Source organism: Tympanuchus pallidicinctus, unplaced genomic scaffold (genome assembly GCF_026119805.1).
Source record: "Tympanuchus pallidicinctus isolate F22 unplaced genomic scaffold, pur_lepc_1.0 scaffold3, whole genome shotgun sequence".
Classification (NCBI taxonomy): domain Eukaryota; kingdom Metazoa; phylum Chordata; class Aves; order Galliformes; family Phasianidae; genus Tympanuchus; species Tympanuchus pallidicinctus.
In genome coordinates, this window is record NW_026294747.1 from 62,125,630 (window position 1) to 62,152,461 (window position 26,832).

The 26,832-nt window shown below is 41.7% G+C and overlaps 1 protein-coding gene across 6 annotated transcripts; it reads right to left on the reverse strand.

Annotated features, from left to right (window-relative positions):
- Positions 1-552: 552 nt before the first annotated feature.
- SNAP47 (synaptosome associated protein 47) lies at positions 553-26,809 on the reverse strand. Of its 6 annotated transcripts, none has more exons than XM_052692805.1 (5): positions 26,740-26,809; positions 20,421-20,976; positions 15,623-16,107; positions 11,626-11,756; positions 553-3,140 (listed from the first exon to the last, which is right to left on the reverse strand). In XM_052692805.1, the coding sequence occupies exons 1-5, from the start codon at positions 26,774-26,776 to the stop codon at positions 2,739-2,741; spliced, it is 1,611 nt and encodes a 536-aa protein (XP_052548765.1). In that variant the 5' UTR covers positions 26,777-26,809; the 3' UTR covers positions 553-2,738. The 6 variants fall into 6 exon arrangements, 5 of the variants coding, with proteins under 5 accessions (XP_052548765.1, XP_052548766.1, XP_052548767.1 ...); XM_052692806.1 differs by having other exon boundaries at positions 20,421-20,955; positions 26,740-26,784; XM_052692807.1 differs by lacking the exon at positions 26,740-26,809 and adding an exon at positions 24,908-26,113.
- Between the last annotated feature and the right edge of the window lie 23 nt (positions 26,810-26,832).

The following is a 26,832-nucleotide window of genomic DNA, read 5'->3' on the forward strand; positions in this document are numbered from 1 at the left end:
TCAGGGGTTTCTAAGCACTTCTGGCTGTAACAGAGATCAAATTATCATACATTAAGATTTGACCAGAGTGAAGTCTCTATACTTGTTTACCACGAGGCTGTTTTAAGCATGAAGCATCCAAGCAGCCCCCAGTCCGCTGTCTAAAAGCTGGAGCAGCTGCTCTACACCAGCCTCTAGGACAGTACCAAGCACCACATACCTTGTTCATCCTGTTCATCCAACTCTCTGTCCAGCTGATGATGGGTGATCACTGTGATGGGAATCACCATCCCTGGAGGTGTTCCAGAACCTGGAGAGGTGGCACTTGAGGACACAGACCAGAGGGCACAGCGGCGGTGGGTTGGGTTTGGACTTGGTGATCTTAGTGGTCTTCCAGCCACAATCATCCTATGATTCTATAATCATGTTGATAACATTCCATCAGCTAATATTTTGTCTGTCTTAAAACACAGCCCTATGAGAAGTTTTAGGTTCTGTTCCACAGGAGGAAGAGTGAGAGGATGGAGCATTTTCCATCATAACTTCTTAGTCAAATAAATACAAGACAGAAGATACCAGTCCAATATATTTAATAAATTACAGAGTGAAACTCCTCCAGGCATTTGAAACTCGGCTAGGAGGTACATGTATGTTTCTAGAATGGATCACTGCTTACAAATCATATTACCATTTTGTTTTAGCATGGACACAGACTAACACAAATCACAGACAGGGTATCAGATGCAACAGCTCATGATAAAAATTACATCAGTAAAAACATGGCACAAAGAATGCTAAGCTAAATGTTGTGTAATTGGCATTTGCTTTTGGCAGTCTTGATCTAAACTAATTCAGTGTACAGATCCATTCCCAGTCAGCACCAGGGTCAGTTAACATACATTTTGTGCAAAGTGTGTTTTTAAATTCGTAACATAGTTATGTAAACATACCTTCACAGTAAAACAACAGTGATTTAGGTATCAGAAACAAACAAGAAAGAGAATCCCAGACAATATTTCATTTCACACGACACGGTGTATGTATATATAATCACCATATTCAGCAAATAGGTAAAGTGCATGCCAGTAACAACTTTGACTGTAAATGAAGGACTTGCAGTGCAGAAGCACGACTTCCTCCAATACTAATAAGCTAATATGAAGCAATATACAAAACAAGGTAGAGTAAGGTCTTGAAAACAACATACTCTATGTGATCTACTGTGCATTTCTTTATAAAGTAGGCTGAATTACTCTGAAACAGGAAATTTTCACGTCAGCTATCAGTAGAATAAACAGTTCAAAGCTTCACTACTTAAAAATATTGCAGGTTGTATTTGAGAGCAATACAAGAAGATATTTTTAATACAAAAACACTCGGGAGAAAAAGAAGAGATTACAACAGCTCTTTTGAATGAAAATAGCTTGCCAACAGCAGGATTCAATGAAATGGGAGGTGAAAAGCAATCATGCCTTTCGAATACTCTGTCATAGGCTTTACCTAGAATCCCTCCAATACAGTACCCAGTAAGTTAGGAAAACGTCTCCACTGTTCTGTAGAATCAGTGGAGCTGACTGTAAACAAAATCTACTAGACAACAATTGGCAAGATTCCCTTTTATTCTAGAAATGCAGAAGTAAAAGAAGTCTTGAAATGTTTCATCACCAGTTTGTGCAAATAAATAATAATCAGAAGGCAGACAGATGCACAACAGCAACATGATATGCAGGTGCCTGTGGTTCCAGCCATTGGCCTCTCAACCTATGAACGTGGAGCAGACACACAAAAAGCAGATGATGCTCCCCAGAACACATGAAGTTTTCAGAGTCAGAGAAAAGTGCATGGGAGATTCCTGGAAACTGAAGGTAGAGATGCAAAGGTGCACGATGCCTTCCACTAGCCTCCATCAGACGTGGCAGCCCAAGTCCAACAAAGTAAGCAGGCACCACGCTAAGTGAATGCTATGTTCATGATGTTCTGAGGACACTGAATCCATCAGACCTTTACCAAAAATATAAAACCACTATGTGCAAGACAGCAATACACACAGTGAACTGCAGGAGATGCTCTGAATAAATCCATCCATGAAAAAATACCTTCCTCTACTCCAGAATCAATTCCTTCATTAATTCTGAGGTACAAAGGTGAAAAATAAAGCAAAAGGTGTAGGTGTTCATCAAGATCAGCAATCCCTCTTTGGAAAGAAGCAGCATATATTTAACTTTGACACTTACTGCTTGTAAGTAAGCAAAATATTCATCCAATGGGAAAGAAATACTTCAGAAAGTCAATGTCTGCACCAATGCATGCATATTAACTAAAATTCTTCCCTTGATTTCCCTGGACATGGCACAACAGCTGTGGCCACTAATCCTTAATTATTCTTATAAAATTTCTGAGCACATTAAAAATACGTTTGAAATTTATTAAAACTACTCGTTCAGTGAACACAAGGTTTTATCACCACCATTTGCTCACCTCAGCATTAACTCACACACACACAAAAAAGCCTCAATGACTTGCGGTCTGACATCTGGCCCTCAGTTCAGCTATTAACTATTTGCAAGGAATAGAGAATTAATAGGTTGTAATCATCTAAAATAGTCATGCAGTTCATTTCTCCCTCCTTTGCTGCAGTAAAAAAAACAACAACAACAAACCTTTCAGAAGCAACAACGTAAAAAGCAGCATAAAAGTTCTTTCAGATGAAATCACATCCCTTTGTATTTACAGATTTTCTGTAGTTCAAGGATCCACTCTCATTGTTTCACCGTGATTAAAAGGTTTGGCCTTTTTCCATCCTGAAACAGCCAACCATCATCGTCCAAGTCTGGAGACACGTTCAGAACTCTCAGAAACTTGACATCAACCGTGCCGTGCTCCAGACAACATCGCAAGCAGCTCCCACACAAAGTGTCTACACAGAAACAGTCTTTAAAAACACAATTCCCTGATCCCCTCTTCCTCATGATGCCATCCCCACTGGCTCCTGTGGGTGCTACGTCAGCTTCTTTATTCTGCGGTTCTGCTTGTCGATATTCAGCGTCGCACGGTCGACGGAGGTAGTGATGGAATCCAGAGCTTCGTCCTGCCTCTCCAGTTCTGCTTCTGTCTCCAAGGCGAGGCTCTTCAACTTCTTCAGTATCTATTGGAAGAAAAGACTGAGAGCTTTGAGCAAAAAACCACGTGGTTCTTTGACAGTGTAACAGAAACAAGGCAGTCACTCATTTCTTTGCTGTGAATGACCACATAATTTGTAGTCATGCCCTGAAGTGCTCTGGACAATGTTCCCTTCTCTACTGATGTAGTCCCTCCATCGCAGAAAACTGCCAGACTGGTCATGCACAGTCTGCCTTTGGTGGAGCTATGCTGTCTCAAATCACCTCCCTGTCTCACGTGTGCCTTGACATGACTTTCAGGAGGATCTGTTCCACAATCTTCCCAGGCACAGAGGTAAGGCTGACTGGTCTGCAGTTAATAGGACCTTCCTTCCTTCCCATTTTAAAATGGGAGCAATGCTTGCCTTTATCCAGACACCAGGAACTTTGCTTGATCACCGTGACTTTTCCAATATGACAGAGTGTGGCTTGGCAATCATATCACCTAATTCCCTCTGGACCCTGGGATGTATAAACAGATGAGAAGATGAGCAACAACTATTGTACCTCCAACATCTCTCTTCCAGGCTCTCAACATTATACAACCAACCAGCCAATTTATGATACACTTAGCAATTTACCAGTTGTTATGTGGGAATGTGAGCAAGCACCCTGAGTTACTCCATAATGGCCAAGAAACTCTGTTGTTTGAAAAAGCTGATACTAGTCCATAAAGGGCTGAAGCCTCTAAAGTGATGCATTCCTAAGGGGAGAAGACATCTGTATTGTTACAGATTGTTGCCCAATGCTGACCTATTAGACCTGTTAAACTTTAGCTGTCATTGGTTCACACAACTGATTCCAATAGCAGAGTTACAAAGAACAGCAATGCATTGAAAGAGGCTGCTCAGGAAAGCAGCAATGTCACCATCTCTGAAGGTGATCAAGAAACGTGTAGATGTGGCACTGAGCAAGGTGGTTTAGAAGGCATGGTGGTGATGGGCTGAGGCTGGATTTGGTGACCTTAGAAGTCTATTCCAGCCTCAATGATTTTATGATCTTCATTTCTTGCTCTGTAACACAGGCTCCTTTCAGCAGCACTCTTAAGGCATGAGTTACAGCACCACCTTTTATTCCCACTTCTGGCTACTCCCTTAATAAACCTGGTGGTATGAACTTAAAGCACCTGCCTGATGGGCAAGACCCAGCTGCCTTCCCTTGACTCTGTAAGTTAGATTTGAAAAGCAGACCTATGCCACGTTAGATCAATTGGAAATGCAACCTCTCAAATCCTTCAGATTATAAAGGGGCTGTCTCTGCTATCACTGCTGGTCTACATGATCTGCCTCCTCAGGCATTCACAGGCAGCTCCACACTGCCTGATTAACATGAGCAATTGAATAATAATCCCCAAGGAAAAAAAACAATCAGCTTTAACACTCCACATCATCAATTGTAGTGGTACGTAAGCATCCACATAACATCACTGAAGCTACCAAAACTATAGGCTGTGTAGTTCACAATACATCTGTGGCTTCTGGTAAAATAAGAAAAGGAATTATACTCTACACACCAATTTAACTATTATTTTATTGATTTCATAACTGGCAAATTCAGTTCTTGTTTTCCATAGAACCACAGAACAGATTTTATTTGTTTTAGAGTAAGCATCAGCCCTCAGAAAACTGCTATGAAATGTCAGCAGCCCCTATGTCCACAGATGGGGCTGAATTCCATAGCAATCCCCCTGTTTGAAGCTAGGTAAGTTACTGGTTTGAGAAAAGCAGCGAGGAATATTATATCTAACTGGAATGGCAGGGGAATTTTATGCAGTCAGAATTCTTTGACTAAAGCTGGATGTCAGCCCACAATAGTGGGATTTATCTCATAAAATATCTCTCAGCTCTTTCCATAAATCACAAGCAGCTAGAAATACAGCTGTGTGAATAACTGGCTTTGCAATTTGGCTGCCAAAGCAAAAATACAAAGCAAATCATGGATCAAGCCTAATCTACCTTTTTCTGTCCTAACCAAAACTACAAGTGAAGAAAAATCTGCTTCGATCCCAAATGAAACACTTCAGGTTCCTACCCTGTAAGAGTAAAGCAAGGCTGAATTCCCCAGACTGTAGATAGTAGATGTGTGTAGGATATGCACCAAAAAGAAAAATGACATGATCAACTCTACCCTGTGTGTGATCCAAGAAATGAGGCTGGGATGCAGTCTTGCCCCTCCTAAGGAATTAACTACCTGGATTTGTGAAGTTAGAATGTGTTTCCACCTCAGTCCCTGCTTTGAATTTTTGATCCTTATGCATAAAGTGGACAGTGCCCCACAGAATAAATCCTTCCAAGCAACACTGACTGCAGTCTTGCATTCATGTCATAGTATAATTAAGAATGGATGAGATCTCTAAAGGCCTTCTGGTCCACTTCTCCTGGCTTAGAGCAGGGCCAGCCTCCACATTCATCTAACAAAGTGCCTACCAGGTTTCAGACTCCACATCAACAGATCTTCCAATCCTGGAGGTAATTTAGGAGTGAGGTCTCTCCTCTCTTTCAACATGTCCTTGCGCACTGCAGCAAGGTAAGCTCAGCTTTCATGATTTATGTCCTCACCCATCCTAGTTTGTGAGATCTGCTGAGGAGAGGGCAGAAGATCAGTGCTTCCTCCATGACACCTACACAAAGCTAGGTGCTGGCACAAAAGGATGCTGGAAGGGAGTAGGGACACACTCCCCTTCCCACTTCTCCAAGAAGCATACAATTTATTTATAAGTCACAGCTCTGCCAAAAAAAAAAAAAAAAAAAAAGGCCCAGGTTCACCACGAAAAACATCTTTATTTTTAGTTCTAAACCAGATTACTTTTGATAGGCTTCGCATTCATTAGAGCACACTCAACATTTAAAATACAGAAAAAGACACAATTGTTGAGAACAGAAAAGCTTTTAAGATATGAAAGCAGTAAAATGGAAATTCAGTCAGCTACAGTCTGCTCAGTCCACCTGCCAATTATGCTCTGCTTTGAAACACAGCAGGCGATGACTGTGTGGTTATACTTGCATGTAAAAATAAAAGGCAAGCAGCTCACTTTCATCTGCTCATTCTCTTTGTCTTAAACAGTCTGGTAATAAATCTCTTAACCCTTTAGTCCAGCACAGCTTCGACCGTTCAAGATGAGCACTGCTACTCCATGCAAAGGGATCTGAAAGTATTAAGATGCATTTCCCACACAGCCCAATGGTAAAAGTCACTGGAATCTGCTATCTGGCCAAAACTGATCACTAGTTTTGCAAAGTGAAATGATGGCAAGACATCTAGTTATCACTGCTTCAGTTCTGTCAGCTGCTCACAGCAGCAGTGCCTTCTGTATATTTTTACATATTTTGGACCATGAACCAACCACAATCTGTTACACAAAGTGGATGGGCAAGTATGATCCCACCAAAGACGCACTTTAAAGGCATATTTCATCAGGCACTGGTAAATCTTACAATGAGACAGCCTCCAATTTGTGTCTCCATATAACAATCTGGAAAGTCTGACTTGTTCTCTGGCTCTGCCACACTTTTTCTGCGCACTTCAGATGAGTTACTGAGTGTTCCCACGTGCAAAATTGTCACGCAAAAAACAGCAATGCAAGTATGTCCCAAAAACTCAATGCAGCATGCTAAGACATTGGAAGATCTGCATATGCACTGCTTGTCTGAACAGGCTGTTGATTAATAATTAGTAAAGTTAAAAACCAGAATTACACCCTTTGTCAAGTGTTCAACCATGGCAGACTCATGCCTTGATTTATGAACAGGTGCCCATCTGAGCTATGCAATCCTGAATTCTCATTAAACTTGTGGGAACCTGGGCAATGCAACTGAGACTGTGATTTAACTTATCTGCTCAAGGAGTTCAACTACTGTCCATTCCTCCCTTTTTGCTGAACAAGGGGCTGAGATGATCAGCTAGGCTGCAAACAATTTCCATGCAGACAGAGCTGGAATGACAGCAGAGGACTCCAAGCCCCCAGGATCTTCCTCAGTACTTAATCCTATTACCACCTTGTCACATCACCTGATGTCTAAAACTCAAAGCATTAACCACACAAAGACTGTATGCCAAAGGTGTTACCACAGAGACCTGAACTCAGTTTAGGTCCCCAGATGTCACCATAACACAGTTATCTAAGGCTTGTGAAATATGATTTAGCACCTCAATACACTGAGCATCCATGAAAATAAGGTACAAAAAGCATCCGAGTGCAGAAAGTATTGCCAACTGAGTATGAACTCTCTGAAATCCTCAATTAATCCATTTCACTTTCCCTGTGCAGGTCAGATAAGGGCTGAATGCGAAAGCAGAGTACAGAAAACCAGAAATGGCTCTTGGAGGCAGGCTCCCAGGCCAAATTCACCTGTTAGGAAGCAACTGTCACAGTATTCTGAACTGTGGTGTAAAAAGAGGTTTTGATGATCATAACTTGTAATGTTTTGACACGATGCTTCACCTCTGTGCTGAACGTAATGGAAGAAAGCTAAAATTGGGACAGCACTTAAGACAGTCTAATCTGAAGCGTCATTATAAGCTCAGACCCAGTGAAGTGAGTGATGTGCACTGAAATAAATAAGGGGCCTGTGGACATCCTCTCCTACTGCACCTGGAGGGGAGCTGGGAGGCAGGAAGGAACAACAACTTGCTATACCACTGCAGTATAATCCACTAAAAGAGATCTGTCAAAGCCTCATGTAACAAGAGTAACTTCTACAACAACAACAACAAGGATTTATATTGCTGTCAGTGGCTATTAGAACAGCATTAAAAGGCCACGACTTATTACCTTATTCTTTGTGTCTGATTTCCCCATTATTTCTTCCTGGACTGATATGGAAATCTGATTTTATCTGCTTTCTCTGCCACTTGGGAATAGAGAATCACAGAATGGCCAGGGTTGGAAGGGACTTCAGGATCATGAATCTCCAACCCTCCTGCCACAGGCAAGGCCACCAACCTCCCCATTTCATGCTAGCCCAGACTGCCCAGTGCCCCCAAGTACAAAGCACTGAGGGTGGCCCTGGTCTCACCTAGACAAGAAAAAAAAAATATATATATATATATTCATTCAAGCAGTTGTGACAAAGCCAGTTTCACTGGATTCACTATCACCTTTTATTTTGGTACCATGAAACATTTAAGTTACACACAAGCAAATACACAGTAACAGTTGCAAGGAGCTCAGCTCTTTCTCCAGATAGTGCTTTCATAAACAAAATCCAGAGCACGATCATGACACATGGCTGCTTAGATCAGCTGCCTGTTGCTTGCTCTTGGCCATGGAACAAGGCCATCCTATGAGCAAATTTGGAATTTAGCAATTGGAGTGAACAGCTTCTCAACAAAACGCTTTTTCTCTGACCTAACAGTTGTGATTTCCTGAGATGATGGCATGATAGAAGGGTAACTAAACACACAAGAGTCTCTGAATGGAGCAAAAGATTGAAACAGAATAATCTAGGAAGTAAATGCTAAAATACACACTGGGATGTGATGTTTTTCCAGATGTTGTAGAATTAATTTCTTTAATACTATCTGTCCTCATGGCATACACAATGTGCAGACACTAAATATCAAGACAACAGTTCTTTGGCAGGAAGAGTTTAGGAAATTAGAAAACACTGGCTTGGCAAAACAAATTCAGATCTACAGAACAGAACTACTCCCCCTCCTCTTAAGCTAATATTATTGCATCCCCTCCCACACCCATTGCCATTATGTCAGCCACAGCAAGGCGGTAGGCAGAGGCTCAGCCAGAGACCACAGGAACTGTGCAGGCTTCTTTCTCCATTCTCTATAGCACAGCTAAGTAACATAGCTCACATCACCACTCTGTATTATGTTAAAGACTGTGTTTTCAACACAAGTGTCCCAGTGAGGTCTTTTTTTCACTCAGGCACCCAGTCACAACCGCAGACCATCCAGCGCTTCCAGCTCTAATGGGAGGAATTTAGCATCATTCAACAATTCCTTCTGCAAAATAACTGTTATTATCATGGCAACTATTTTTTCCTTTTTTTTTTTTTTTTTTTTTTTGAAGGAGAGGAGAAGGGACATGCAATCTGCTCATTGCAAATCTCCCTTCTCCAATTCAGCAAGTTCTACTTATTAATCACATAATAAGTAATTAGGTGAACATAGCAGAGCTGTTCTGGGCTTTGTGAGTTTGTTTTGGTTCTCAAGTGTTGGCCCTGTTTTGTGGGGTTTTTTTTTTTTAAATATTAAAAAAATGCTTACATTACAGACAACTAAAAAATCTCCAATAAAGGAAAATGCTTAGGAAAAAAAAAAACAAAACCAACACAACACTATGGTTAAACAAATGGACCTCCAACACACTTAATGCACCCATGAAACACGATGTGGCAAATGTCATAGACTTCAATGCACATTAATGCATTGCTTCTATAACTGTTTCCACTACCTGATCTCTAAATGCTTTGCTGTTGATAGACAAAGCAGGAGCTGAAGTGGTACAAAGATACTCTCTGAAAGCAGCTGCAACAATGTAAGACAAGTTCTTGCTGCGGGCTGAAATGACTTATGGACTTAAACGTTCCTCTTGGAAGCAGTTACAAGACCTTCCCTTCCCTAACAGTAGGGGCTCAGTACCTAGAAGGCTCTGTGCAGCACTTACCATGATGCTGCCCTTGATCCTCAACCTCTACCACACCTCTGAAGTCTACTTTTGCTCATTTTTGATCACACTTTCCTTCTTTGTGTTTACACCTCCTTCCTCTCTAAAGTTCACCACAGAGTTACTTGATTCTGTTTTAAGCTCCAGAGCACTGAGGAAAAAAAAGATGTGTACTGGAGAATTCCTGGGAACAGCTAGAGAGGAACACCAGTCTGTACTAGATAGGAGGCTTCATCCCCAGTTCACACAGCTTGCTGGAAGATGCTGAACTCCCCCTGTCATACATATATATCTGCTTCTCTATTCACAGCCAACTGCTTTGATAACATCAAGCACTGACCAAGGTTGTTTGCTGTTCAGCTGTCAAGAACTGGCTCTGGGGAAGCCATTCCTAGAGTCTTTTTTTCCTTACAAGATACAGCAAAATGTGTGCCTTCAAAAGCATTACATGACCAATAATCCTTACTATAATAATATTCAGTTTTTGGGGGTCTGGCTGCAAATTAGAATTATAGTGCTGAAAAGCTGACATTTAAGAGAGGAACAACTAGCTCTTCTGAATACCTAATAGCTGCACAAAGTCCATGTACAAATGATTAATGGATTGCTGATATTTGTACAACTCTGATTGAGTAATAGTCTCTCAAAACACTCCGAAAGGTCAACGCAGCATCAGAAAATGCTTATTTTTTGATCAAGTGACAGATCACAGAAACGAGCTCTTGAAGAGATGAGGAAAAGAGAGAGCAATCAGAACGTGACTAGTTCATTCTGATTCTGAAAAAGCCCAAATTAGATATTTCAGTCAAAAGATCTTGATTATTTTGGTTAATTAAGCAAGTTTGGGTCTAAAAGGCTACATTTATGAGGCATTTTCTAGCAGGAAAAATGAACAGGAGTTTAATAGGCATTACTGAATGTATTTTAAAACTATTAATGAGTGGAACGATGATTAAAAAGGCCTGATTCTCAAGGAACAGGTGCTCAGCAATTACTGGGGAAAATCAGGCCAATTCATAGGCTGTCAATTTGGCATTCAGATCCCCTTCCCACCCACCCCTACCCACAAGTTTACCCCAAATCATTAACTGGTTTAAAAATTCCCAGCTTGGTGCAGTATAAATAAATACCAGAATTGTCTCTCGGGCTTCAGTTAATCATCAAAGGATTTTGTTTTAAATAACACTGGTCATTTAACATAGCTTCTAGTCCACCATCCCACACAGAAAATTTCTGCAAAGGTTAAACTCTCACCTACCCAATAATCTTTTGGTTACTTTTCATGATTATCTGTGAATATATTGAAGACATTTTCATTTTTAGTTGCTTAATTCATTGCTGTGTGCTCACGACATTCATCTGTTTTGGAAACATTCACAAAACTGAGCAGAGCACTTCTTGACAGAACTACTTCTCACCAAAAGGAGTAAAATAGCAAAGGAAAAAACACAAAAGAAGCTAAAAACGATCTGCTAATCTTCTTAATCTTCAGATAAAGCAGGTTAAATTTAAAGATTTTCCTTGTGCTATTAACCCTCTCTTTGATATACTTCGCTAATAATCTCCAGTTTGTTCAAAATAGGTAAGAACAAATAGAAAGTTGTCAGTGTATTTTAATCACAGACTTGATGGACTTTTTTTTTTTTTTTTTTTTTTAAAGTTTAGGGATGTTAATATTTTTGTTAAGACACTGACCACTACTTGATTCCATGGAATCTGCTTTAGCAGGAGGGTTGGACTAGATGACTTCCAGAGGTCCTTTTCCAATCCCTATGATTCTGTGACTACGTTTCTGATGAAGGGAGAATAATGCATGTTGCTAAGGATAAACAGGGAGCAAACCAATTCAGTTATCTTGACTTATACCTGTTTAAGCTCTTTTGCCTCCTCCTGAGAGATCTTCTCATGCTTCTGCAGCTGAACCTGGTCACTGTCCGTTCCTTCTCTGTCTCCCACCGGAGAGCTGGGCTGCACCACTCCTCCCAAGAGTCCTGTGGCTGAAAGAGAAATTCCCATGGTCAAAGACTGCCATCTCCTGTAGTGACAGGGGAACGCTAGTGCAGAACCAAAGAGGCTGAACTCTGCTCTGTAGCAGTCTGCAAGAGGACAAGCTCATTCAGATACACCAGACCCATCCTTGCTTTTTGAGCCAAGTTCTCCAAGGAAGGATTCACGCTGTATTTTGTACAATGCCCAAACTGAAAGTAAACACGCTGCTGAAAGACCATTCTTAAAGGCTGCACCTGAAGAATGAGTTCATTTTGGGCTGTCAGCATGCATGTTAACAGACAGCAAGCAGCAGCAATGCAATTCCAATCAGATAAACTAAGAATCTGCACCCGTTGCTTCTTTTTAATGTTTTTAATTAAAGAATTTAAAAGTGATGGACTACAGACAGAGCCAAAGAGTGAAGCCAGTGAACCCCTGAAGCAGAAGGGCAACACTGACGCTAACAGCCACCCCCAGCTAGGCAGCATGAATGCAGTCCCTGGTGTAACATGCCACCTGTCCTTTATTTAAAGCATCAGCTCCTATTGCACTATCTGATACTGCCCAGTGGGGTAGCAGGGACGTGCTGCAAGGAAAGGTTGTTATTTTTGATGCAGATGGGTTCTAAACACTCAAGACGCACATCTTGGCTCCTAGAAGCACTCCAAACATCTCCAAAGTGCTCCCACTTAAAGAGGCACTGAGAAGGAAGGAAGCTAGTGCTACCACTACCACCTGCAAGCAAACAGCCTGACCTGTGCAGGACAATGACAGCAAATCTTCAGGACATCAGGCCAGAAAGCATGTCACAAGTCAGAGCTCCCTGCCAGGCCCAAGCTGGTGCCCAGCTGGCTGGCTGGCAGCATTCACCTAACTGCCCTGGGGTAGTGTTACTTCTCCATGAAAACAGAGACAAAATCTAAATCAAAAGTACCAAACCTTAAATCCCTCTCAAGTAATTACTGCAAGCTCCTAATCCTTGGACATACTCACTTATCAGTCTGAAACTCACTGGACTCAGACACCAGCAAGGTTTAAGACAAGCAAATCATTCATTGTACTTATGTTACCCTGTGCAAATGCTCTTGGTACTTGGAAGGGATAGGAACCAGGCACTGAAAAAACACTGCTTATGGTATATTATTATCATGGACTCCCTCAAAAGGGAAAGTGGTAAGGGAATAACAGACCTTCGTATGGCAGCAAACAGCCAGACAAGATTCTGCATGGTTCTTATCAGCTGAGTGTCCCTACGTGCTAATTATTTCATTAACTCCCATTAAGCTCAGAGGACAGGAATAGGAGGGGAACATGACAAAAGCACATAGAATGGAACAGGGGAAGGAGATCTGACGATTCTCAGCAATTTCTAGTAACAAACAAACAAAAAAAAAAAAAAAAAAAGGAAGGAGAGAATGAATAAAGAGGCAGAAATATTTAAAAAGCAGTAAAGCAATTTTGTTTAGCTCTGTTACATCCAGTTGGCTTGCAGGACTGCTGCCTCCAAGAGAGTAACTAGCAAAGTGCTGTAAACTCCTAAGAATGAAAACACAATCACTGTGGCTAAGCAGGGAAAAGGCAGCAGCTTTGAAAGGGATCTAAAGCTGTAAATGCCAGTCTCCAGCTATAGGATTAAGACAGCACTGCCCTAGACAAGCACACTGTAAGATTTCTTGTGCCTTTTAGTCTAGGGGAACTGTGATCAGCCATTACTGGTGAGGAAAGTACTGGAATTAATCTATCACAGAAGAGCCTCTGTTACAAAACAATCCTTTCTGTGCTCCCTCCAGCATTTGAACACTCTTTGCAGCTTTGTCAAAAACAAACACACACACACACAGAGTCAGGAAAGAGGTACAAAGTAGCTAAAAGTTGTTTCAGTAATCTAGAGTGTCTAAGAATAGGAATCTGTGAAGGGCTTACTTGAAATCAAGCCAAAACTCATAGGAAAAACAGTTTTGTTGCAGTTATTTATACAAATGTGCAACATGCACAGCTTTAAGGCAGGACTTGTATAAGTAGACAGGACCTAGAGAAGATGATGACAGTTGTGGAAATGTTCACATCCCTTAGCTGCACTGCCTGCAGCAGAGAACACTACCAGCCACTTTGCTGCACCTCTGCTTCTCCTGCACACCTCTGAATCAATGTTTGCTATACTTGAAATCACACGCACAGTTTATGTGGACTCAAAGGCAGACGTGCATAACACAGAATACTCCCCCCTGCTTTTAGCAGCGAATCAGATCAATAATAACCACGGTCACCCGTACTTGCAGCATGTGAACGGCCGTGGAAAATAAGCATTGGGTAAAGCACAATCCGTGACTGCCATCTAGTGACAGCGGGCAGGCAGCAAGCCGTCTCCAGGGAAGGAACAAACAAGGGTTTTGGTGGAGCTGCAGCAGTCAGGATTTCCATAACCTCCCGTTTTCTTTGCTGGCATTTCCAAATTAAACAGCCAGAATGCAGGTGGGGGTAGGAGAGCAATATCCTTGACTCACTGACTCAGATGCAAACAGAGCAGAGCAGTGGGGAAATTAAGCACAGTAGGGCTGTACTACCAATTATTTTATGTAACCAGGCTTAAGACCATCAGGAACTGAACACCAATTTGCTGGAATAACTCAGTGCTTAAGAAACCAGCAGGTTGTTTTTCCTCTAAGTTGTTGTGCCGACACTTCAGTGCCAGATGCCCAGAGACTGACTTCCCTAAAAATTAACAAGCTTTTCCAAGCTATGGCCCTCGATGACTCGTCAACAAGAGAACATGATTCTCCCTGCTGAAATCCAGTTGTAGCTTTGTGCTTAGAATTAGTTTTACCTATTGTTTTAGTCTAGCATTTTTCTACTTTTCTTAATTTACTGATAATAAATCCATCCATTGATTTGCTCTTTGGTCACTAACAATTAGGAGAAAAAAAGGATTTGGACATGTTGACAGAGCAGACAAAAATCCATCAGCTTTACAAATGAATTTTGGTTTGGATAACAAGATATGAACAAAAACACAACCCTCCCAAGATTTTAAAAGTAGCAATAGCTTAAGGTTTTCATTCTTACTGTTGTGAAGGAGTTGAAGCCCCTCCTGGTGGTTTTTTTGTTTGTTTTACAGTGATTTAAACTGTGCCTTCACCTGATCCGAAACCTAAAATCTCCTAAATCCAAACAATGGAACTTCTTAAATAAATACGTTTATTTTCACTTATTATGAAATAGAAATGCTGGCTTTTAAGTTATTTGAAAACTCACTGGACTGGGAGTTTGTTGTAAACTTTTTATATTAAATATTGCTTCCAGTTGCAAACTGCCAAAGGAAAAATAGTAACAGCAGAGGACTCAGAAGCACACACTCCAAAGAGGAGAATGGATTTCTAACAACCCTTCCCCAGAGTAGCACAATACTGAATTGGTGACCACTGGAAAAAAAGAATGACACCGAAGTTAAAACACAGCCCAGTAGTTGAAACTCAAATCAAGCTAATCCTTTCACAAACCGCTGTGAAGTTGGTGAAAACACCAGCTGAGACTACAGTGTTAAAGACAGCTTGGCATATTCTAGTTGTCAGGCCCTCAAGAGACACCGCAGCTTCAGCATCTGGAGTCACATTTTGCTAATGCATTTGGGAGAAAGTAAATCCAACAGTATTCAAACTTCCCCAGCACTTCTGTTAGCTCCAGCCTCACCCTTGCTCTCTTGGTAAAAGGGCCTGAAGTCAACTAGTAATTAGTTATGTTTTATTACCAGCGTGGCCTCACCACTGGGTTGGGGGTAAAGAGGACTTGCATATCCCATTCAGAGTTTGAAAGCCATTTAAAAACAGTGCATACTGGCAATAGCAATTATGGATAGATTGTTTTGTCTGTCACATACCTGCTTGCCAAATGGAAGTGCCAAAATCTACCTGAGGAGACTTCCTGGCACCAACAAATCCGAGGGCATCTTCTAAAAACTGTATCTTCTTGCTAAACTGCATCTCTAAGACAGAGATTGCTTCTGGCATCTTTGCTGACAAGAGCCGGTAAGAGGTGTCAGGCTTTCCAATAAACCTCTGACGGACACTGATTTCATACGGTGTGTGAACTTTGATATCATCCACATCCTTCGATTCAAACCGGTGAATGACCTGAGAATTGCAGTCACTGATTTCCAGGCCAGAAGCAAAGAGCGTGAGTTTTCCTGGCTTCACATTTGAGTCTGTTCTGTGGGTGATAATAACTGGAATTCTAATTATGATTCCTTCCTGGTTCTTCAAATCGGAAACTGTGGCAGTTTCCTTTGGCTTCGCTTCCAAGGGTGCTTTCCAGAGCTTGCTGCTAAATGGCCACCAAGAAGGAGATTCGAGTTCCGTCAACAGCCTAGCAAAGAGAAGAGAGCGTTAGAAGGAAAAAGCCAGTAGGAAGGCTGTGCTACCCACCAGCTGAAAGCAAATTACTTCATCTACGAACAACTCTTCATATTGATTCCAGCCCTCTGCTATTTTGCTTCTCAATCCTATTCACATCTTACCACAATCCATCCTTTTTCAACAACAGCTTTTCCCTTATTTGCCAACACGTTGGAAAGCGATCCCAGAGTCTCACCATTCAGAAGTGAGAAATCCAGCTTCCCACTGGGTTTACTCAGGCCAATTTACAACCATTTGTTCTTTAGCTAACACTGCCTTTAAGCTCAGTATTTCCCCTCTTGGGCATCATTGCTGCTGCTTTTTACTACTCCCTTCTACCTCCATCCCACAGGCTGATGCCACTTTTCGCTTTGCCCCCGGTCCCAAATTCCCACTGCCAGCTCAAACAAGTGAGTACAAAGTTCTGAGCACTGGCTCAACAAATGCAGACAAGAAAGGCATTATATGCATTCTATGTACATTCAGAGGGAAGAATTTGTGAATGCTGAATATGATCCCTCTGTTACATTTTCTGTCAGCTTGGCCCATTATCCTTTCATGTGGTACTGTCCCAAAGAAGATCAATATCACAGATCTCATCAGGTCTATGCCTCCTAGGCATCCTATCCACAGGGGGAAAAAAAAAAGGGGGGGGGGGGGAAGGAATGAAAATGAATGAAAAACAGGATTTTGATTTGATTTTGTTCCATTCCACTGCTCTAACAACCCTGCCAATGACAGGTGCTACAGTAGATGCTCCTAATGAAGCCAAACTGGAATTTAACAAAACACTGTCCTTACTAAAAAAAAGACTATTTACTGTCACAAACCCTCGAGACACAAGCCTTATTGGAACGAAATATAAACTATTTCTGCTTCACTGCTGTTTTGGAAAGTCAGCTTTATTTAACTCACATGGAAAGTACTGCCTGATGAAATACACATCACAATGATGCTCTCAAGATACTGTCTATAATGATTCGATTGCCATGAGAATCAGAATGGTTCTACAGAAGACTTTGCAATTTTAAAATCCTGCTTAATTTGACTGTAAATACAGTTTAATCTGAAAGTGGAAATTAACTGAACCCCTTGTTTACTAGCCAAAGTTATGCACCAGCTCCTAAACAGACCTACTTAAAGAAATCCATCTGCAAGAAAAAGCAGAAAAGAAAGCACCCTGGGAGTAAACCACACAGACAGAGGCAGAATGAATTGCTTTAACAGTATACTCCCAGCTAGTGCACGGACATCGTATATTTATGTTGACAGCATGCAAGATGAGCAATGGGTCTGGGAGCTCTCTGCTGCCCTCTGAAAATGCTGTGACACTCCTTAAAGGGGGAAAAAAAAGACACATCCGAAGAGATGTAACAAAGTTCTGCACTAACACAATTTGAAATGGCACAGTGTCACAGATTTAGGGCTGAATTCTGAAACTATGAGGTTCAACTTAAGTTCAGCATGGAGAAAGACTGAAAAAACCCTCTAAGCACTGCTAGCTCGCAGCATCTCCCAAATCAAAAGCCATGCACCGACTTAGGTGTCGTAACTAAACAGAAACTGACCTGATCTCACTCCTACAGAGCACAGTGCATTTTCTGGCCTCTTGGTTAATGAAAGAGTTACAACGAGGTATTCCAGGACAATGACAGCTTACGCCTGTGTCCAAATCTATGAGAAGTCATTAAATTCCTACTGCAGTATAAGCTTCCCTCATCACATTTATGGTGAGAAAAGAGCACGTGTGTTTACTTACTGATAACAGCTGCAGCATGACAAATCTAAACCTCTATTTACACTGTGGTAACTTACTCTTGATAGGTTTCAGCCTTAATTTTCATCCCTTTATCCCCTTGCTCTCCCCTCCCTCCTTTCCCAAGGGACCAACTTCCTGGCTGTGCAATGTCTGATTTACAGTCAAGATTTCTCCGTTGTGCAGCCCTGACAAAGGCTCCAGCCAACTTCTCTGGCCTTCCATGGAGGAGTCACCCCCCTGTATCAACAAACCAGTACATCAGTCTTTATACACAACTGAAAATTTGCAACCAGAGTACCTTGTCCTCTCACAGCAATATATTTATAAGGAACCAGTTTATTTTTGGTTGGTGAACATCTGCTAGCACGTCAGACTCTGTTCTGCTTATCTGCACACAGTTCCACTGAAAGCAGCTGTATATACCCAGGCACACACAAGAATAGAATTAATAATCCAAAAAAACAAAAAGCCCACACATACAGATACAAAGTTAATCAAAGTTTTAAACATATGAACACAGAAAGAAAAGCCTGGCTTGTTTTATCAAAGACAACCCCACCATATTGGTGTTGCTATTAAAAACTTTAACTAATACACACTGAAATCTGCTCCCTCTTAATACCTGCCTGCACAAAATCTTTAACATGCGTACAATGGCCCCAAATTATCTCATCTACGTAGTTATTTCTTAGTAAGTTTCTAAAGTTTGCAAGAGTCAGAGACATAAGATACATCTGCATGTTTAATTATGTTAATAGTCTGAATTAGCCAACATGCAACAATCAAGTGAGCTTTGAACATACCCATTTTCTACACTGTTTAGGAAGATGAAGAAAGATGTCATCTGTTTACCAGAAGGCCCTCGGTCAGGAGTGGGAGGGGGAATGGATTCATTGAATCCAGCTACATATACAATGTATTCTCAAACAAGTGTTAGAATTCCCTAAAAAGCATGTGAAAGGGAAAGCAGATTGGCTTATGACTCCCAACTTAGTGTTAGTCTGCGATGAAATTGGTTCAAACCCACACAGTTCAGATAAAATAAGCATCACCTAACATTTGGTCAATGTCTTCCTTTATTTTTCCATTTTTAAAATCAAAGCATTCAGCTCTTCAGATTCACCAGGACAAGCAATACCTCCCAGCACATCTTAATCCAAAACAAAACCCTCTTCCAAAAACAATGAGCAGCTGTTCATTTTCCTACTCTTTGTTTATTGCTACAAAACTTTAAAATCTATTGCTGAAGCTTTCCGTTGCCTTGGCTTTTCATGAAAGAGCATGAGGAGTATCACCAAAATCAATGTGAAATCAACACTTTCCTTGAGACATATCTTTCTAAAAACAAATGCTTCTTCCAAGAACAACCAGTCTGAACTTCTAGTGGGTTTGTTTCTTTATGCAGGTGTCAGAGCTTCCACAAAGACACTCATAACTACAGATCTTCAAACATGACAGTACTACTAATCTTGTCTGTTTTAGACTGCTGTTGAGTCCAGCTTACACACAAAATAGCATAGAGTAATTCACTTTAAATGATAATCATTAAATAATGAAACTGAAACACAGTGACACCAACCACTCACTATTCACGATTTCTGCTACAGCCAAAGACACACAGCATCTCCAGTGTTCTCCACAGCTCCATTCTGTTGCCTAAGTTCAATGCTTAAGACTGTTTTCAAAAACAATTAATCACTGAGTGCCTGAGATTACCACAAATATTCCATCTACAGCCATTTCCCTGACAGCATTTTCACCACACAGTCCTCACTGCTGCCCCTAACAGCAAATACAAAGCCCTCAGCTACACTTTGCATACAAAAGCAGCTTCAAGAGTTGCCTTCAATTCACAGAAAAAGGAATGCAGTCTAGCTAAACCAAAGATTATTTTGGGGCTGTCACCTGATAACTCTAGGAAACTACTTCCAAGAAGGAAGAACTCCTGCCATATGCATCATTTCCTTGGGAGAAAAAGCAAAACAAACCAACAGAAAAGCCAAACCTCGGTTGTGTTCACTGCGTAACAGCAACGTAGGCTACTCCATGACTTAGGAAAGAAACTAAACTTCTAATATTTCACACATCTATATTCTGGGACACCTGATAAAATCATTAATTACAGAGCGTGCCATTCAGCAGGGGTATTAATTTGTATCTTTCCTGTAACTAGCTTTCAATTTTCTCAAAACAAGACTTGTTTGAGATCTCTCAAAGATTAACATTTCTGCCAATCATAAATGAAACTCAGAAGGGCTTGAAAAGACACTTGAAAGACAAAGAACACATATGGAAATAATTTAACCAGAGAGAAGAAATGTGAGACAGGAGGAAAGACAAATACAGAAGCAACATCAAGATGTTGCTCAACATCTCAATAAGAACTACATTGACAAGAGATCACCACAGGCTTAAACTTTTACTGCAAATCAACACTTTGGTTTCCTAAAGACTTCTGCAGCTCTCTTTTATGGCATACAATCCCACAACCACTACTTAGCTCAGAAGATGCTACAGTACCATACCTGTCTGCCACATCCATATCCCCTTCGATCTTGTTGAGTCCTCTCATGATGTTATCAAACTGCTCGCCCTGGTAATGCAGCACTTTTGCTGTATCCTCCAGCCGTTTCTGCGACCCAGTCAACAACCCAGTCAGTTCCTTTCCTTTTGTTGTCTGCAAGGCTGCTGCTTCTGCTCCTGCACCTTCACTTGACAGCAACCGCTCCCTCCAGAAGTGCTCCAGGATGTTGAACACCGCATTTCTGCTGGGCTGCAAAGAACTGAACCAGTGTTTGGTGTTCTTCTCCAAGATGGTAAGAGAGCTGAAAATTAAATTCGATGATTCCTTCTTGATCTCACTGATACTAGAAAGATGGAAGTTGACCAAAACCTCCCCAGTCTTGTCAGCTGTAAATTTGATCGCAACAGGGGTCAGTAAGAGTCTGCCAGAGACCCATTGCTTGTTGGTGTCCAAGTAGTAAGAACAAGGCCAGCTATGGATACGAATGTCTTCGTTCATCAGCTCGCTGTTCAGATCCTCTTCTACAGCAGCAACACCTTCAAAGCCAGAAAAAAAAACTAGAATGAAAGTGGAAAAAAAAATTAGGCGAGAATTCTTAACAACGTATGAAACCTAACGTTCCAAACACTCAAATAATGAATCCTACCCACAGCTGGTTTCCAGTATGTTCACTATATCCTTCTGAGTACTTACACAACACAGATTTGGAAACTGCTGCAGATAGTTTACAAAATTTGGAAACCATTCCTAACTATTTCCCTCTAAAAAACAAAACAACACCTCACCCTTTCTGAACAGGGCTGCCAGTAATAGCATCTGCTCCATAACAGCACTGCCTCCCCTTCTCAGAATGTTCTCATTACGTTTCAGCATGTGATTTATCACAGCATCAACTTCAAATGAGTACTGCATTAACACAATGGATATTACTCTAAGGGCAGGTGCTTTCTAATTAGATTACTCCGCATTCATGCACCTACGTTCATCATTTTGCATGGAGAAGAACCTACCAATAACAGGAACACACAAAGTTTTCACCAACTTTGAGTCTTTCACACACCCCTTTTCCCTAGAAAGCCATGTAAGTCTTCAATTCCCCTGGAGGTGTTCAAGGCCAGACTGGATGGGGCCCTGGGCAGCCCGGCCTAGTATTAAATGGGGAGGTTGGTGGCACTGCATGTGGCAGGGGGGGGTTGGAAATTCATGATCCTTGAGGTCCCTCTTCCAACCCTGGCTATTCTGTGATTCCCTACCTCATCACCATATGAGACATAAAGAAAATCCAGAAAGCATCAACATGAGGCCATCAACACAAACCCATGACAGTGACATGAAATAACAGGTCCTTCTCCTCCTACTCTGAGCAATCAATGCTTAGTTGACATATTCCCAGATCAAATTATAAACACACTCAGATAAAAAAGATGCCATAGATGAGAAGAGGTGCTTCTGGCCTGGCACGTGGAGCAATTCAATAGGTATGATAGCAGAGCAAGCAGCAGAACAGGCAGAGGCTTAAAAGAGCCAAGGGAACTGATTGCTCAGCTCAGAGTAAACTGACAACACCAGGGCAATGGCAATTTCATTACACCTCTGACAGCCCATGTTTTCGTGGAAGCCTGTGATGCTACTTGATGATGCATAGTTTACCCCATAAGACTTGCTCACTAGTATCTCAAATCCAAGCAGACAAAGACAAAGCTGTCATGTGCTTTAAGGCCTGACGTGGCTAAAGCAGAACAATCTCAAGTTTGGAACAGTAAATTAAATGAAACACATCTGCATGTGCACCAATTCCTAAATTCCCAAAGATATTTCCTGTACCTAAAGAGTCAGATTGTTTCTTGCAACAGCGCTAGTTTTCATTGTATTGAAGACCAGTTATGTTCCATGACTTAATTCCTTATGAACAACCATTATGTAATGGTGATTTAATTACTTGCTTATTCATTCTTACTCTTCTCAAAGTCTTGTCTGTTAATTATGCTACAATACATTCTGGTGTATAGCATTATCACAAGGTACTCAGTTACTTGGATGACACAATAAATGAAAAGTTAGAGCTCTACAAAACCCCCTGCCAGACTGATACTGTAATTTCTGTAAGTGCAATTGACAATTACATCAGTATGTGTGCAAGAGAATAAAAGTTACTTTGCTATTAAAATCACTGACACCTGAAACTAAATCACATTACAGCTTTGTTAAACAGGAATTACAAGTTACAAACAGCTTTAACTGCCTGGATTTGACACTGATTTTGGTTTCTGCAATTCAGTAGAACACTTTCAGAGATATCTTCTCCCTCACATATTCAAAGATTTGAAATTGCCACCCACTCAGCACATTTGTAAGACAGCATATACACTTAAACAGCATTCAGATTCTCTCAGAAGTACTGGTAACAGTAATATATAGCCAACAAAAAGTAAACCAAAATAAACATCTCGTATTTCATCCTCAAGCTTCTCACACTCTAAACATATTGCAAAGTCCAATGAAATTCACTGAAACTAACAACATATCAGCAGCCTCCCTACCCATCAAGCGTGTCATGTTTTTGACCTCACCATCACCTCTCCAATTTCAAGAGCATGAAATCTGCTACTTATGCCTTTTTGTACTACCAGCATGCTGCATACAACAACAAGCTCTTCCCCTCAGGTGCTGTTTTATAAAGATTAATAAAAATAATAAAGAAATCAAGGCGCTGAAAGATGATGTACATTGCAGAGGATCACAAGAGAAAGCAAGAAGCAAATAGGAGGTTTCTTAGCCCTTGCTGTTGGGACAGGCACATTGGAACAGTGTCAACTGGGAAACAACTCCCAGCCTCTGCTAACAGCAACAGCCATCTTCACAAAGGCATACCCACAGCAAGGAGAAACAGTTAACAAGCAAGCAGCTCTTTAAACTTGTGTAAAATCTCACATAGAGCCTGTTTTCACAGGCTGAGTCTTACAAACTACCACCAACATCCAGTTAAAACAGCACATTCTCTAAAGCCTGCTCATGACTGGTATAAATGTAAAAACATACAGTCTTGCAGCTGTGCCATTCAAGTACATTTCTAAGTCATCTCTCAAGCTCCTTACCTTTATCTGTAGCTGCAGAAACCTCAGACAGTTTTTTGGGAACTGCTATGTTCACAAATCTGTCCATCTGTATGTAAAATGTTTTCTTTTTTTCCCTCTTCAAAGCCCGAGAGAGCAGATGAAATAAAGCTACATGTATCCAACACAGAAGGTGTGCTTACCCCTGGATCTAAGAGTAAAAAAGTCCTCTCAGACCAGAGGAAGAAACAAAGCTGTCACTTGACTGGTGTATACATATGTGTGTGTGTGCGTGCCTTGGGTCATATGACTTTTGACTCACCTGAGAGCTCAGAGGCTTTGCCTGATAGTCAGCTTCTTTCTGTGCCTGAGGCCAGAATTTCCACACAAAAGCCTATTTGCTAATTGAATCTACTGTTTCATTACATTTTTCCCCAACATAATCATGCTTTAACTAGCAGTGGCTCTGCACAACTTAATCCCCTCACCCCTCCCCTCAGATAAGAAGAAATTTAAACATAGGATAAATGAAAATCCACATGAGGAAAACCAAGGATTATTTTATTCAACAGCAAGCAAAACAGATATCATGGTACGCAACACTGCTGCTGTTTAAAAGCATTCAACAGTGAGCTATTAATTTAACACAAGACTTCATGGAGTTCAATTATAACACATGACAAACTTAAACAGCATCAAACAAAAACAAAGACGTGCACAACCATCTGAAGTCAGCTGGAAAAAAAGCATTATATATATTTGCTTTTCCTCTGACACTCGTATACTGCATCTTATATATCTCTGATGGGCACTAACCTGCAATTATAAAACCTTCTGAGCTGCTAGAAATACTGTCATCCTAGTATTTTCATAATTGCACCCTCCTTGAACCAATATTAAGAAATTTTTATTTGGCCATCTCATAAACCAACTCTTGCTTGTTTTTACAAGAGCTACACTCCTTAGAAAGCTCCATTCCCATGCAGTGGAAGAGGAGGAGCCAACTAAAATGAATTCACAATGAATTCTTTCATGTTTTATGAACAAACAGAAGTTTGCCTACACTTTTGTCCACCCAGCAGATAACCCAGGCAGTTTCTCCCATCAGCACATTACTCACATTCTGCCCCATCTCTGACACAGCAGCCCTTCGCAGAGTGCACTACCACACACAGCAAGAACTAGGATCAGCAGCAATGAGATGAGGATTATTTCCAACCGTGTCACCACAACATTGCCTAAGTTCTTTAGCTAATATACAAGTGGTGGCTGATTCTATAAAAAGAAGGTGACTCACCTTCTCTTGCCAAGTGCTGTGAGATCACTTAATGAAATATAAGCATTACTAATTGCCACAGGTGTGAGGAGATGCTGCATACGCCCTGAAAAGATGCTGGCAACTCACAAGCAAATCATCCCTTCACAATGTGCCTACCTCAGAGCCTCCAGAACTCAGTCACAGGTTCCTCTCATCTTGCTAATTAACTGCAAAACTCTTCTCCACATGTCTCTAATGTATTGATGTTTGCCTTTGGTCCTCCTTCATAGTGATCTTATGGATCTCTTCTATCCTTGATGGTTCACTTCCAAACCGTACCATCTCACAAAGGACAAATTTTAACAGTTCTGTCAGCCCAGCAACCTTTATTTTAAGAACATTTATGAAGACTGTCAAGTAGTGAGTCCTTTTTAACGAAAGGTTTAACGCGCTGCCCCCACCAAAGTTTGTAACTTCACCATTCCCCAAACGATGCTACAAGTCACAATGCACTCTAAGGTGATCCACCCAGAAATACAACAGGTGAAGATTCACAGTAAGTCTGTACTTTGAGATTTGTCTTCCCTCACTCCAAAAGACCAACAGGTCCCTACTAAAGGACAGCTCAAGGCTGAGAGGATTCTCCATAGAATAACCCAAGTTGGAACAGACCCTTAAAAAAATCACTGAGTCAAACTCCTGGCTCCATAGAGCACCACCCAAAATCAGATTGTATGCCTGATATAAAGCAGCCCTCTTCAAGATCAAAATTCCACCAAATCATCCTGCATCTAATTAAATACAAGCTGCCTCACTTCCCACAACAGCATCTGCACCACCCATATTAGCACTCATTGCTTTCCTCTTTGATCTTGACCCTGCCTTGACCCCTCCATTTCAAAACACAGATAGAACTCTGCTTCTCAAGTCCTGCTTCTTTTTCCTCACAGGGTCATAGAATCATTAAGGTTAGAAAAGAACACTAAGATACCCACGAAATCACATCCCTCAGTGCCACATCTCCATGGTTCTTGAATGTTTCCTGAGACTTCTGGGCAGCCTGTGCCAATGCATTACAACTTCTGAGAAGAAATTTCTCCAAATATCCAGCATGACCCTTCCCTGGCACAACTCAAAGCCATTCCCTCTAGCTCCATCACTGTTAGTGGGGAAAAGAGGCTAATCCCAATCTTGCTCCATCCTTTCAGACAGTTGTAAAGAGCAATAAGCTCTCCCCTGAGCCTCCGCTTCTCCAGACTGAATAACCCCAGTTCCCACTGCCACTCCCCTTAAGACCTGTACTCCAGACCCTTCACAGCTTTGCTGCCCTTCTCTGAATGTGCCCCTGGGCCTCAGGGTCATTCTTGGAGAAAGGAGCCCAAAACTGCACAGTCCCCCACCCTACCTCAGCAGTGAGCCCTTCTTTCTCCCCACCCTTCCTCCCACAGCTCGCTCCCTTCTCCTACCTAACTGCCACCTCCAAGGCTCACTATTCTCTTCCTTACCCCCAGCTAGATCTCTCCACACCCACAAAAATACACTTCCCTCTCTTTCTCATCCCTTTTCGCCACTATGAAAAAAAGCCTTCCCCTCTCCTTACCCTAAATGTAACATAGCCACCTGCTGACCCAAAAACAACACAGCAGACAGAGGTTAGTACAGCATGATCTTAAAGGTCCCCTCATACCCAAGGCCTCCTTTGAGTCAGAGAATAGATGACACCCCTTCCTTTTCATACAGACCTAAGAGAAGACAAAAATCGTTTTATGTCCAACAACTCCATGCCAAGCTCCACTACAACCCTCATCTGCCCTCCTGATGCGGCTCTACAGCAAACCCCTTCAGCTCCCCTCGGCCAGAGACATCTTCTCCGTGAGTTCTAACCCTACCTAAGCAGGTCAGACCCCCACTCCGCTCCTCCACCCTTTCCCACTCCAACCCCCGGCTAAACACCCCTCACCTTCCCGCCTCCTCCATCCCCGCGCAACCCCGGCCCGGCCTGCACTCACCTCGCAGCAGCACAGCCCGCAGCGACGTTCTGCGCATGCGCTCGCCGCCCGCTTCTATTGGCCGAGCAGAGTGCCGCTGCGCACCCCTTCTCC

Coding starts and splice junctions, on each gene's coding strand:
- SNAP47 (XM_052692805.1), bottom strand. CDS start 26,776: ATGCGCAGAACGTCGCTGCGGGCTGTGCTGCTGCGAG. Junction 20,977..26,739: donor GCGGGCTGTGCTGCTGCGAG/GTGAGTGCAGGC, acceptor CTTTCATTCTAG/TTTTTTTTTCTGGCTTTGAA. Junction 16,108..20,420: donor GATATGGATGTGGCAGACAG/GTATGGTACTGT, acceptor TCTCTTTGCTAG/GCTGTTGACGGAACTCGAAT.